Source organism: Vulpes lagopus, chromosome 12 (genome assembly GCF_018345385.1).
Source record: "Vulpes lagopus strain Blue_001 chromosome 12, ASM1834538v1, whole genome shotgun sequence".
Taxonomy (NCBI): domain Eukaryota; kingdom Metazoa; phylum Chordata; class Mammalia; order Carnivora; family Canidae; genus Vulpes; species Vulpes lagopus.
The window spans coordinates 21,044,195-21,057,717 of NC_054835.1; the positions used below are offsets into that span (position 1 = coordinate 21,044,195).

Below are 13,523 nucleotides of genomic sequence, written 5' to 3' on the forward strand. Positions count from 1 at the left end.
GGTAAGGCTGGCCTCATGGGATGAGCTGAGAAGTATCTCCTCCTCATTTTTCTGGAAAAGTTTGTACAGAACTCATATTACTTCTGCCTTTAGAGTATAGAATTCACCAGTGACGCCAGCTGGAGTCAGGAGTTTTCTTTGTGGGAAAGTTTTAACTGCTAATTCAATTTCCTTAATAGACACAGAACTATTCTGGTTATTTATTTCTTCTTTGTGATCTTTAGTAGTCTGTGCCTTTTAAGGAATTTGTCTATTTCATCTAAGCTCTCAGACTTATGGGCATAAAATATTAATACAGATATTTCCTGGTTATCTAATAGCCACAGAATCTGCATGCATGTTTCATCTTGACACTGGTGATTTGTGTCTTTTGCTTTTCCCCATCATCTGACTAGATGCTTATTAATTTTGCTTTGGTCTCATTGATATTTCCTTTCATTTTTCTATTTCATTGATTTCAGCTCAGATCTTTATTATTTTCTTCCATTTTCTTTAGTCTAATTTGCTTTTATTTTTCCAGTTACTTGAAATGGAAGCTGAGGTTACTAATTTGAGATCTTTCTTCTTTTCTATTCTCAGCATTTAGTGCTATAAATTTCCACCTAAGTATGCTTTTAGCAGCATGACAAATTTTGATATGTTGTGTTTTCATCTTAATGCAGTTCAAAATACTTTCTATCCTTCCTTTTTATTACCTCTTTGACACATGGGTTACTTTGAAGTGTGTCACTTAGATTCCAGTTATTTTTAGGCATTTATCAGAGATCTTTTTGTTATTATTTCATTATGGCAGGGATCTATGAATCTGTTATATTAATTGTGACTTGTGTCATGGCCCAGACAGAACATAGTCTATCTTGGCAAATGTGTACTTGAAAAGAATGTGAGTTCTGATGCTATTAGGTTTTTATAGATGTTAATTAAGTCAATTTGGTTGATAGTGGTGTTCAGGTTTTCTAAATGCTTACTTATTTTCTGTTAATTGGTTCTATCAGTCGTTGAGAGAGGGGTATTGAACTGGCCAACAAGAATTGTGGATTTGTCCATTTTCCCTTGCAGTTCTATCAGTTTTTGCTTCCTATGTTTTGAAACTCTTTTATTAGTAGCATAAACACTTAAGTTTGTTATATTCTCTTAATGAACTGACCCATATTACTTTGTTACTGCTATTTTCAAACAGATAATTATCTTTTAAAAAGAATGAAATAACAAGGAGAGAATCTTATATATTTACTCATGTAGCTTTTATTTCTAATGTTATTTATTCATTTGTGGAGATCTATATTTTCATGAGGTATATTTTTATTCTGTCTAAAGGATTTCCTTTAACATTTCTCATATTGTGACTACTGGTAAAGAACTGATTCCGCTTTTGTGTCTCTGAAAAGTCCTGAATTCATCTTCATTTTATTTTTTTTAAGAAAGAGCGTATAAGTTGGGGGGCTGAGGGGAAGGGGCAGAGAGAAAGGGAGAGAGAATCTTAAGCAGTTTCCATCCTCAGTGTGGAGCTGAAACCAAGAGTTGGACACTTAACTGACTGAGCCACCCAGGTGCCCCTCATCGTTTTTGAAAGCTATTACTGCTTGATATAGAATTATAGGTTGGCAGATTTTTCCTTAAGTACTTCAGAGATGTTGTTCCAGGGTGTCTGGCTGGCTCAGTTGGAGGAACATGAGACTCTTGATCTCAGGGTCATGGGTTCAACCCGTATGTTGGGTGTACAGATTACTAAAAAAATAAAAATATTGTTTCTTTTTTTTTTTCCAAAAATATTGTTTCACTGTTTTCTTGCTTTCCTTGTTACTGATGAGAAATATATGCCACCTTTATCTTTATTCTTTTATAAATAATGTGTCTTTTTCTTCTGGCTTATTTTAAGGTTTATTTTTTTTCAAAGATTTTATTTACTTATTCATGACAGACACAAAGAGAGAGGCAGAGACATAGGCAGAGGGAGAAGGAGGCTTCCCTGTGGGGAGCCTGATGCGGGACTTGATCCTTGAATTCTAGGATCATGCTCTGGGCTGAAGGCAGGAGCTAAACCACTGAGCCACCCAGGGACCCCCTCTTTACATATTCTTGTGCTTTTTCTGGGTGGTAGTTATTTGTAAGTAATTTGATCTTTTTTTAAAACTTTTATTTATTTTTAGTAATCACTATGCCCAACGTGGGGCTCAAATTCATGACCCCAGAATAAAGAGTCACATGCTCTACTGACTGAGCCAGATAGGCTTCCCAGTTTGATCTTTTCTGGTCTTGCTTTTAAGATTTATCAGAGGAAACCAGAGTAGTGCGAAGTCTAGGGCTAATTATTCCCCAGTACTGAAGCAAGACCCTTGTGTGTACTATACTCAATGACTGTTAATGATGAGGTTTCCCAGTCTGGCTACTGGGAACAGGCACTACTCTTCACTCTCTGTGAGTGCCAGGCATTATTACTGCTAACTTTTTTGCATTGTTCTTTTGTTTTCAGGTAGTGTTCTAACACACATGCACTGATCAACACTCCGATGAATACTCAGCAGGGATCCCTGCAGGTCTCCAGAGTTCTCTGTGTAGTTCTCTCTTGTTACCCTGTCCTGCAAACTTCAGTGGCCTTGGTCTCCCAACCCCCAGGTTCCATAACGGTTCTCCCTCCTGTGCCATGGCCTGCATATTCCCTCAAGGCAGTAACCTGGGGCAACTGTAGGGCTCATCTCATTTCCTTGTTGTCTCTCAGAAATCATCAACCTTTACTGTCTGGTATCTGGTGTCTTGGAAACTACTGTTCCGTGTATTTCATCTGTTTATGACTGTATCAGAAAGGAGAGTAAATCTCATTTTTGTTACTCCATGTTGGCTAGAAATGGAAGTCTGCCATTTTTAAGTTAGGAGATCTCTCCTGATAAGCCTAGTACAAATGCCACTTCTCTTTGATGAAGTTTCTCTAGAACATTTTCCCCATCTCTTATTCCCATCAAAAGATACACTCTGACCTCTGTGATTTAAGCCACTTTCTTTACGCTTCTGCAAACTTATTATGAATTATACATTTGTTTCCCTTGATAGACCAACCTCTTGATGGCAGGAGGTTGATCTTTGTATTCCTGTGCCATAAAATGATGTCTGATGTGTGACATAATTTCAAGAAATATTTTTTCCCCTTGTTTCTGTGGTGCTGGCTAACCAAACCTGACTTTCATTTCATTTTTACCATCTTACTCAGTGGTAAGTGTACAATTCAATAGTGTGAAGTTTATTTACAGTGTTGTGAAATCCTGCCAGAACTTTTCCATCATTATGTAAACAAATATATATATTTATTAACTGAATGAACAAATTTGGTGCAGACCTTTAATCTTACATATAAACCATAGAACAAAAAACGCTGATCTGCTCAAGACCTTATAGCTAGCTGGTGGCAGAGTTAGGCCAGAAGCCACTCTCTGTTTCCTGTCAAATACTCATTTCTACTAGGTTTGTTAATTCAATGCATATGCTAAACAGCGAAGACCAAGAACTGCTATGCATCAAAGAAAGCTCAGATGTGGAAAGCCAGAAGTTACTAATTCTGAATAGCATAATTTAGCTAGGTTGGGCTTGGATTTTTTTTTCCCCCCTCCATTTCTTTTGGTCAGCAAGCAATATAATATCTTTTAACAAATTATTCCTGTTTTTTTTTTTTTTTTTCCTCACAAGGAGTTCTCTGAGTCATCTAGTAATATAGCTGATTTCTTTTCCATTTCATACCAAAATTTCTTTTCTCTTTATAGCTTCAGGCGGATTCTTTTCATTTTTCTATGATATCTCTAGGCCTGATATCTCTCCTCCTTAGATCAGGATATAACTCCTTGCTTCATTTGGTAATGAGTCTATCTTATCAAAGATGGTGGGTGGATCAAGATGATTTTTTTCCACTTTGAACATTTTATATGAATCTACATGTTACTAGTTGCTTTGTTTCTGGAAGAAAAGATATTCTAAAAATAATCTCATAACTTTAAAATATATATTTTTGGTTTTCACATTTAAAATGACAATTATAGAAAATCTGCCGTTCCATAATTTTTGAGACAAGCTGAAAAGAAGTCTGAGTCTTTCTTACTGCTATTGTGCTTCTTTACAGACCTCATAACGAGGGAGACTTCTATTTAGTCCAGAAGCTCTTACACAAAAGATGCATATGGATTCTTCTGGGTTACTTTTCCCACTCTACTTGTTCATTTTAGAATCTATTTCTCAGCCTTTCAGTTGGGGAGTCAGCTTATGCACACAGCCTCTAGTTGTGGTTTTGAAGTCTTTTACTTACTCTGCAGCTGCTGCCGAGCTGAGCAGGAACCCCTACTTCTCTGTCAGCTTACTGACAAGGAGAGTCTGAAATTACTTCCAATTCTTTAGTTAAAAATAAGTAAACGAAGAGCTGCAACCCCCAGCATACAACGCACCCATGGCTCTTCTGGTAGCTCTTTTAGTTGCTGATTTAATATCTTGAAATACCTATTTCCTTCTGTCCCCAGATGTACTACATCTTGTAATCTTGTAACCAGTGCAAGAGAAGAGGTATCCTAAAGGGAAGGAAACCGTAACAGGGTTCTTCCTTTCTGTTATTTACAAGGAGGGCTACATTATATCTTCTGGTTGACAAGAGCACATATCTGTAGGGAAGGGGCAGAAGTATCCAACAGGGAGAGGGCCCCAGTGGCTGGCCTTGGCATTCAACGGTTACCTACTGGGAGTCCTCTGAGTGCCTGGCACTATTCTGAACACTAGAGCAAGTGCAGTGAACAACAAAGTATAGTCCCTGCTAATGTGGGGCTTGTATTCTAGTTGGAACACAGGTGATAAAGAAATAAGCAAAGATGTAGTGTCAGGTGGAGATTAGAGCTGTGGGGAGAACTGTAGCGTGGCAGGCAGAAGGGAGTGTTGGGGTGGGCAAGATGCTATTCTCTATTCTCTACCAAGATGGCCAGGGATGGCTATGTGAGGTGACATGTGAGCAGAGGTGAAGGACAGCCCTTTCAGTGGGCCTGGGCCTGAATAACACTTCCAGTTTCTAGTACTATGGAAAGCTGGCATGGCTTTTTGTGTTTTCATGTGTATCTCTACTGGGAGGCAGAGGATGGTAAATTGTGGTCACTCACTTTTCTCTCACCATAAATGAGTGCCTTCGATAATTATAATTTTAAATGGCCCAAATACTCCATTAAGGAGATGGACTATAATTTGATTAATGAATTCTCTACAGTTGGCTACCTACATTACTTTTACCTATCTTTATTTTATCTTAATTTATTTAATATATATATTTTATTTTTTTGAGATTTTTTTATTATTATTCATGAGAGAGAGAGAGAGAGAGAGAGAGAGAGGCAGAGACACAGGCAGAGGAAGAAGCAGGCTCCATGCAGGGAGCCTGATGTGGGACTCGATCCTGGGTCTCCAGGATCACGCCCTGGGCTGAAGGCAGCGCTAAACCGCTGAGCCACCCAGGCTGCCCAATATATATATTTTAAAGATTTTATTTATTTATTCATGAGAGACACAGAGAGAGGCAGAGAGAGAAGCAGGCTCCTGTGGGAAGCCTGATGCAGGACTCCATCCAAGGACCCCAGGATCATGCCCTGAGTTAAAGGCAGACACTCAACCACTGAGCCACCCAGGCGTCCCTTTTTAATACATATACTACTCTGATTAGTATATATTAGTACCAGGCATTCAAGGAAAGCAGTTTGGGAATACAGATCAAGGGAATACATGAAAAAGTGTAGTCAGGGTCAGGGTCAGAGACCGAGGAGCCCGAGACACACACATGGGAGCAGTGGGATTGTGGTGAACAGTGGCTGTTGGACGAGAAGGCCCAGGGGCAGAGGCCTTTGAGCTTCTGCTTCCTATACCTCTGGTCAGGAGGCTGCATTTCCCTGGCCCCTTGCCTGTACTCCCTGGGCCAAACCGATGGCCTGCTTTTTGGTCTGAGTCCACCCAAGTTAAAAGAATAGAAGCAACCGTGCTTTTTTAATGAAACAGATATTAAAGATACTGCTTATGGAAAAACAAGAAGCAGATGGCACTGACTTCTGGCTTTCACCCACAGAAATAGAACAGGAAAAATGAGAAGTTTTGATGCCTGAGATTGGGGTTACACTGAGGTTTCCAGCATCCAGACAGGCAAATGCCTGGACAGCTGCTTAGGGCAGATGGGTCCTTTGACAGCTTAATATCACAGAGTTTCTGGTGACTCTGTAGTCGGGGCAGCCAACATGAGACCATCTGTTTGCTAGTGGGCAGGAAGCCTCCCTACCAGCAGGTAGCCCCTGCTGAGGGTGAGACACAAACCAAAAACCAAGGCAGCCATCTTCATAATCTCTGCAAAGCCGACGGGCCTGACAAACTGCTGGCACAACTGCCAAGAGGAGGAGACCTCATCTCAGGCCTATGTGCCCTCTACAACAGGACCACATGCAACAACAATATTCTGAAAGGCTTTTTGTTTGGTCATTATTTTTATCTTTTTTTTTTTTTTAACGTTTTATTTATTTGAGAGAGTGAGTGCACGAGTTGGGATAGGGGCAGAGGCAGAGGGAGAAGCAGGCTCCCAGCTGAGTAGGGAGCCCGATGGCAGGGCTGGATCCCAGAACACTGGAATCATGACCTGAGCCAAAGTCAGATGCTTAACAGAGTGAGCCACCAGGAGCCCCTATTTAAAAAAAATTTTTTTTACTTAAAAAAATTTTTTTTTATGTCGGTATACTTGACACACAATGTTATATTTAGTTTCATATGTATCCAAGAGGTTTTATTTGGGTTTATTTCAAAGTACTCAAATGCTATGAAATAGATCATTCACTCAGAAAGCTCTTTTGTTCTTTTCTGCTTTTCTAAACAGGAAAAGAAAATAATCATGAATTCAGAGTCACCTATAATAGGCCTAAAAACCAGCTGCCATTTATTATTAAAATGAATAAAGTTTTTAAAGAAGTAACATATTTATTGCAAAAGGTTTATAGTGAAAAAGAAACCTCCTTCCTACCTTTCTGCCTTTATCCCCTCCAGAGATAAACAGTGTCACCCATTTCCTATAATCAGAAATGATCTGTAATATATACTCATATATGAATGTATGTATGTATATATACCTATAGACACATACACAAATTTCTTTCTTTCTTTTTCTTTCTTTCTTTCTTTCTTTCTTTCTTTCTTTCTTTCTTTTCTTCTTTTTTTTTTTTTAAGATTTTACTTTTAAGTAGGCTCCATGCCCAACGTGGGGCTCAAACTCACAACTCTAAGATCAAGAGTCACATGCTCTACCTACTGAACTAGCCTATTTAACTTCATTAGTATGTCCTACTTATATTTGACTTTGGTCTCCTCCCCTCCTTTCTGGTGTAATTTCTGATCTGTGGAATAGAGCCAGTACTCATCGGTATGGCTGTGCCAGGTGTTTCTGGATGGTGCCTGTTCTGATTGGTCTGTGCTTAAGCTGTCTGTTTTTTTTTTTTAAATGTAAGATCATCCCCCAATTTTTTTTCTTCATTTGCCTTTCCTTATTTCCCTTGCTTCTTTTCATATTGCTTCTGCACAATTCTCTTGCTCTTTTTTACCCGGGTATTATTTGCTTTGAGTGGGATATCTATTTGCTGAAGCACAGTTCTTGAAGAGGTGAGGGTACCAGGTAGGGCTGTCCTATATAAGTTTCAGTTCAGGGTGTGACCTCACATCACATCATCCTCTCTCCAAACTGTAGTGTCTTCTGCATGAGGCCGCCCCTTCCCTCAGCTGGGTATGTCTTTTTTCTTTACCCTCCTCCATATACTGGGGTCAGCATGACTTAGAAGTTTCATCAAGCCTCAGACATTCTTGGACCAATGTGGGGGCATTTAGAATTAAAAAAAAAAATCTCCACATGAAAGTGGGATCGGATTATAATTTTCTTTTCTTGTGCTATCTTTATTTGTTTTGGATATAGCACTGTGTTGGCCTAACAAAATATGATGCCCTTTTCTCAAAATTTTTTACTTCCTCCTCATCTCTGAAACTTGGTTAGAATTTTGCTCATAGATTTTTAACTCCTAAATCCTCTCTCCTTATAAATTTTTAAAGACAACCCAGATCTAGTCTATCAATGGTGTCTTTTGTTATTTTGAGCCCTTTGCTTCTGACTTTTTTTTTCTTTAAGATTTTATTTATTTATTCATGAGAGACACACAGAGAGAGGCAGAGACACAGGCAAAGGGAGAAGCAGGCTCCCCGCAGGGAGCCTGATGCGGGACTCTATCCCAGGACCTGGATCACACCCTAAGCCAAAAGCAGACACTCAACCACTGAGCTGCGCAGATACCCCTTTCCCTTCTGACTTCTAACCAGAGAACCTCTCAGAATGTACTTTAGGGAAAATTATCTGGGAGGAAGATTAAGAATAAGTTATAAAAAAATCTAGCATTTTGACAGCCTTCTCTTCCTTCCATTTATAATTTTTAAAGACATTTAAAATTCTTCCATCTATTAAAGACAGAAGGGACTGCAATTAGAACTGTTATCTCAAAATGCATATGCTAAGGAGAGAAAGCAATAGATAGTTCTAGAACCAGGTTCGCATTTTCTACCACTTACAGAAGCATTTTAACAGGAGTTGGAATTTGCTAAACAAGGACCCAGGTTTAGAAAAAACAGTTTAATTTCCCAGGCATCTCAATTAAAATCCCTTGAATTGTCCTTACTTTGCCATAACTAAATATTAGGAGGAAAATAAGCCTGCTAATTTGAGTGACAGACATTACTGTAAAGATGCCTTCACCAGGTCTTTCTCTTCCATTCTAAATTTCTCAGGTATTTCTTTTACCTCTTTGGCAGTTGGGAATTTTTCAAAGGCCTATCTATTTATCATTACTTCTGGGTAATTCCTGAGTTAGATTCTTATTTTCTTCCACCAGATGACCATCACAAATTTTTTTATTTATACCATTGGAAAAGCATTTAACTACATAAAGATCTACTTTGATCTAGAATACAAAGTTTAAGAACATAAAATAAATGGTCTGTGCAGTGCACTTCTAAAGTTATATTGCACACATTGATCAGCAAAAATGAACACAGTTGAATCAGACAGAGGACATCTGATTCTAAATATGTCTTTGTTAGAAAAAGAAGAGCTGGGATGCCTGGGTGGCTCAGTGGTTGAGCGCCTGCCTTTGGCTCAGGGCGTGATCCTGCAGTCCTGGGATCGAGTCTCATATCGGGCTTCCTGCATGGAGCCTGCTTTCCCTCTGTCTGTGTCTCTGCCTCTCTCTCTCTGTGTCTCTCATGAATAAATAAATAAAATCTTAAAAAAAATATTAGAAAAAGAAGAGCTATGCCTAAACTAAAGAAAAAAACCAATACTAATAAATACTAATAAAGAAAACTTGATTACTTCTGGCAACTTAGGAAGTGTCACGTAGGAAGAAAAGGAACTGGACAGTGGGCTCATTTCTTAGTCACTGAGTTTTGAAAAGTGGTCTTTCCTTGGCATCAGGGTGGTGGGGAGGCAGAGATAGTCTGCCACAATGGGAAGGATATTTGACTTTGGAATCAGAAACAAGGGATCCCTAGGTGGTGCAGCGGTTTAGCTCCTGCCTTTGGCCCAGGGCGCAATCCTGGAGACCCGGGATCGAGTCCCGTGTTGGGCTCCCGGTGCATGGAGCCTGCTTCTCCCTCTGCCTGTGTCTCTGCCTCTCTCTCTCTCTCTGTGTGACTATCATAAATAATAATTAAAAAAAAAACATTAAAAAAAAAAAAGAAACAACCTACCCCAAATACTCCATGATGTCCTACAGGAAGAAAAACCCTATCTCTAAAACAATTGCAATAGGTAGCCAGACAAAATTACTCTTCTGCTTAAAACAGCCATTCACAGGTCTACGCTACCCTCAGGATCACCACTATGTATATTGCTCATGTAATTGTTCACATACACACACGTGCACCCACAAATACACACACACACACACACACACACACAAACACCCCAGATATCCTCTAGGTTTACTGTGAATATGCCACGTGCCACCCAAACTCCATGCTTCTGTAAAGACTGTTGCCTCTCTCAGAAATTCCTTTAGTCTTCATGAACCAGTATGTCATTTTAAACCTGTCTTCTAATTTATATTTACATTAGACACACTCACTGATTATATTTGGGATAAAGGAGAAGCTGTGACAATAGGAATATAAAGTCATTTTTCTGTCTTTTGGATTTAACTACATTTGGATTGGCAATGAAGAAGTCACCATTGGGGAAATCACTCATTGCTGGTTCAGCTGGAGGCTGGAAAAGAAGAGGATCATTCCTAATCTTGAAACTAAACCTGGAGACTAATTTTGTTTTCTGTGAAAAGGATGATTTAAGTTGTTCTTATAAAGGAAAATAACCCAACACACTGACATTGGCACAAAACATGTTCAGCAGAATTCGGATTTAAGATTTCATATGTTCAAAACTTGCCTCAGTTAAAAAAGTCAAGCTTTACCTCTTGAAATGATTCACCAGGACACCAACAAGTTCTCCAATCCGACTCTCATGAGTTGGCTGTTTGCTGAAGAGGCAGACAATGAGGTCTTTGTTGTCTTTTGTATGGAACACAACAAGTTGGTCCTTTCCATTGGAGACACTCAGACCAGTCAACTGCAAAGGAACAAAACATGGAAAACTATTAGGATGGTTCTCAAAAGAATAAATTTAAAAATATATTTTGTAATTCAATAATTATTTTTGACCAGTGACCCTAGGCCTTCAATTTTTACCAAGTCTTACGCAAGTCTCATGCAATTTTTAGCAAGCCTTATTCCTTTCCTTATTGAAGGAAATAATGAAGACTAAACATTAGGAAAATTGAAAACAGGAAAAAAATAGAGAAAAATCAACAAAACAACAAGCTGGTTCTTTCAAAGGACCAATAAGGTTGCCCAGCCTCTAGTCTGAGAATAAAAGTGAGATGACCTAATTACCAATATGGAATTGAAGAGGGGATAGCACTACAAACCACACAGACATTAAAAGGATAACAAGGAAATATTTTCAACAATTCTGTGTACCTAATGGAAGAACTTGAATGAAACCAAATAATTCCTTGAAAGCCACAAACTACCAAAACTCACTCAAGAAAAAATTGATAACCCGAGTACTGCTTTATCTATTAAAGAAATTAAATTTGTGGTTAAAAACTTTTTGAAAAAGGGGGTACCTAGGTGGCTCAGTCATTTAAGCATCTAACTTTGGCTCAGGTCATGATCTTGGGGTCCTGGGATTGAGCCCCATGTCTGGGCTCCCTGCTCAGTGGGGAGTCTGCTTCTTCCTCTTCCTCTGCCCTTCCCCTGGCTCATGCTCTCTCCCTCTTTCTCAAATAAATACATAAAACCTTAAAAAAAAAAAAAAAAAAACCTTTCAAAAAAGAAAACTCCAGGTTCACATGATTTCACTGGTAAATTCTACTACATGTTTAAAGAAGAAATAACACCAAATCTCTAAAAGGGAATGCTTTGTAACTCATCTTACAAGGCCAGCATTATCCTGATAGCAAAACAAGATAAAGGCAGTACAAGAAAATTGTAAATCAATATCCAATAGCCTTCATCAACATGGATATAAGAATGGCCAACAAAATATTAACAAATCGAATCCAACAGTATGTAAGAATAATATACCATGACCAGGTGAGTTTATCTAAGAAATGCAAAGCTAGTTTAGTATTCAGTAAATAATCAATGTAATCCACTGTTGCAACAGAATAAATAAGCCACGTGATCATATCACTTGATGTGGAAAAAGTGATGAGGGACAGAAGCAGAAAAACATTTACCTTTAGCCCAGAAGGCTGACCTATAGCCTGCATAGTTTTGATAAGGATCAAGTAACGTGCTGGTTGTTACATTCTTTTTTTTTTTTTAAAGATTTTATTTATTTATTCTTGAGAGAGAGAGAGAGAGAGAGAGAGAGAGAGAGACATGCAGAGACACAGGCAGAGGGAGGAGCAGGCTCCATGCAGGAAGCCCGATGTGGGACTTGATCCTGGGACTGCGGGATCACGTCCTGGCCCGAAGGCAAGCGCTAAACCGCTGAGCCACCAGGGCTGCCCTGGTTGTTACATTCTTAAGGGGTTTCATGATTGCCTATACATTTCATTGACAGTTAATATAAAGCTGAATCATAAGCACTGGAGAAATCTTGTGAAAGTAGTTTCATGAGCAGAAATTCAAAGAAATTTATATATATTATATATATTATAATATATATATATATACATATATTGAAGATTTTATTTTTAAGTAATCTCTACATCCAATGTGGGGCTTGAACTCACAACCCTGAGAACAAGAGTCATGTGCTCTACTGACTAAACCAGCCAGATGTCTCTTGAAGAAACTTTTATGATCTAATACTCCCTGCATGTCCCCTAAGCATATAACTACACCAGCTTCATACAGCAAAAGTACAGCTCTTTCTTCCCAAGAGTTCTGTCCTTGTGTTATTTAAATAAGCTTACTATGGGGCACCTGAGTGGTTCAGTCGGTTGGGAGTCTGTGACCCTTGATTTTTGGCTCAGGTCATGATCTTAGGGTTGTGAGATCGAGCCCCAAGTTGGGCTCTGTGCTCAGTGGAGAGTCTGCTTGGGATTCTCTCTTTCCCTCTCCCACTGCCCCTCTACCCTATTGTATGCTCACACACTCCCTCCCTCTCAAGTAAATGGATAATTTTTTTTAAAAAGCGGGGAAGAAAAGCTTAGTAAAGTTGCACTGTAAAATGTCTTAAGAATTCTTTTTTGGCCATTGTACTTATGACCTGCCACATTTCTGGTAGTCTCACACCTGGATTGTGGAGTTAATCTAAGAGCTTTGGTGTCGGTTGCTAAATCCTTTTTATTCTCTCAGTCTCTGTTTCTTACTTGTTCTTTTCCAGAGATGTCCTGAGTAGTACAACCCTTCTGAATGTGTTTTGTCCAAGTGCTCAGGAGAAAATCTCTTGCCTGTGGCTACCCTATGGGGAAGACAAACTCCTGCTGCCTGGCTGGATACCGGTATCTTGGCTGTAATGGCATTGGGCTCAGAAATCAGGCTCTCCTGTTTTCCCTATTCTTTTAATACTTGTATTCTTCTCAGGCACAGGACAAATATACATGTCATTAGGATGGCCACTGATCTCAAGACTTCCATGTAAGGTTTCCTCCTAAATAACCCAACGTGATCCCTCAATGAACAACAAATCTAAGATTCATCTTACCATGAGCTTCCCAAAATGGACCAGTGGGAGTGACTACCCAGTTGAGGCACCCACCCAATGGGGGACCGCTGCCTTGGGGCTAGATCATGGATAATGCTCACGAAAAAGGTGCTCAGATTATACAGGAGTGCCATACTTTCAGTTTTTCACATTTCTCATTTGTCCTTCCCCATGGGCTAGTTGGTGTTTTCAGTCCTGCTCTCAGATTGAAAGTACTTCTAGCTTAGATATATGATGCTTAATATGATATAAAATACTTGCTCCTTCTTAACAAAGGTCATGGCCTCTACCC

General features: G+C 39.2%; 1 protein-coding gene across 1 annotated transcript in view; it reads right to left on the reverse strand.

The window, feature by feature from the left end:
- Positions 1-13,523, reverse strand: part of MYO1D (myosin ID) — a 327,550-nt gene that overhangs the window by 73,262 nt on the left and 240,765 nt on the right. Inside the window, exon 21 of the mRNA XM_041723799.1 lies at positions 10,485-10,639. Coding sequence (XP_041579733.1) covers positions 10,485-10,639 — 155 coding nt within the window. The remainder of the gene's footprint in view (positions 1-10,484; positions 10,640-13,523) is intronic.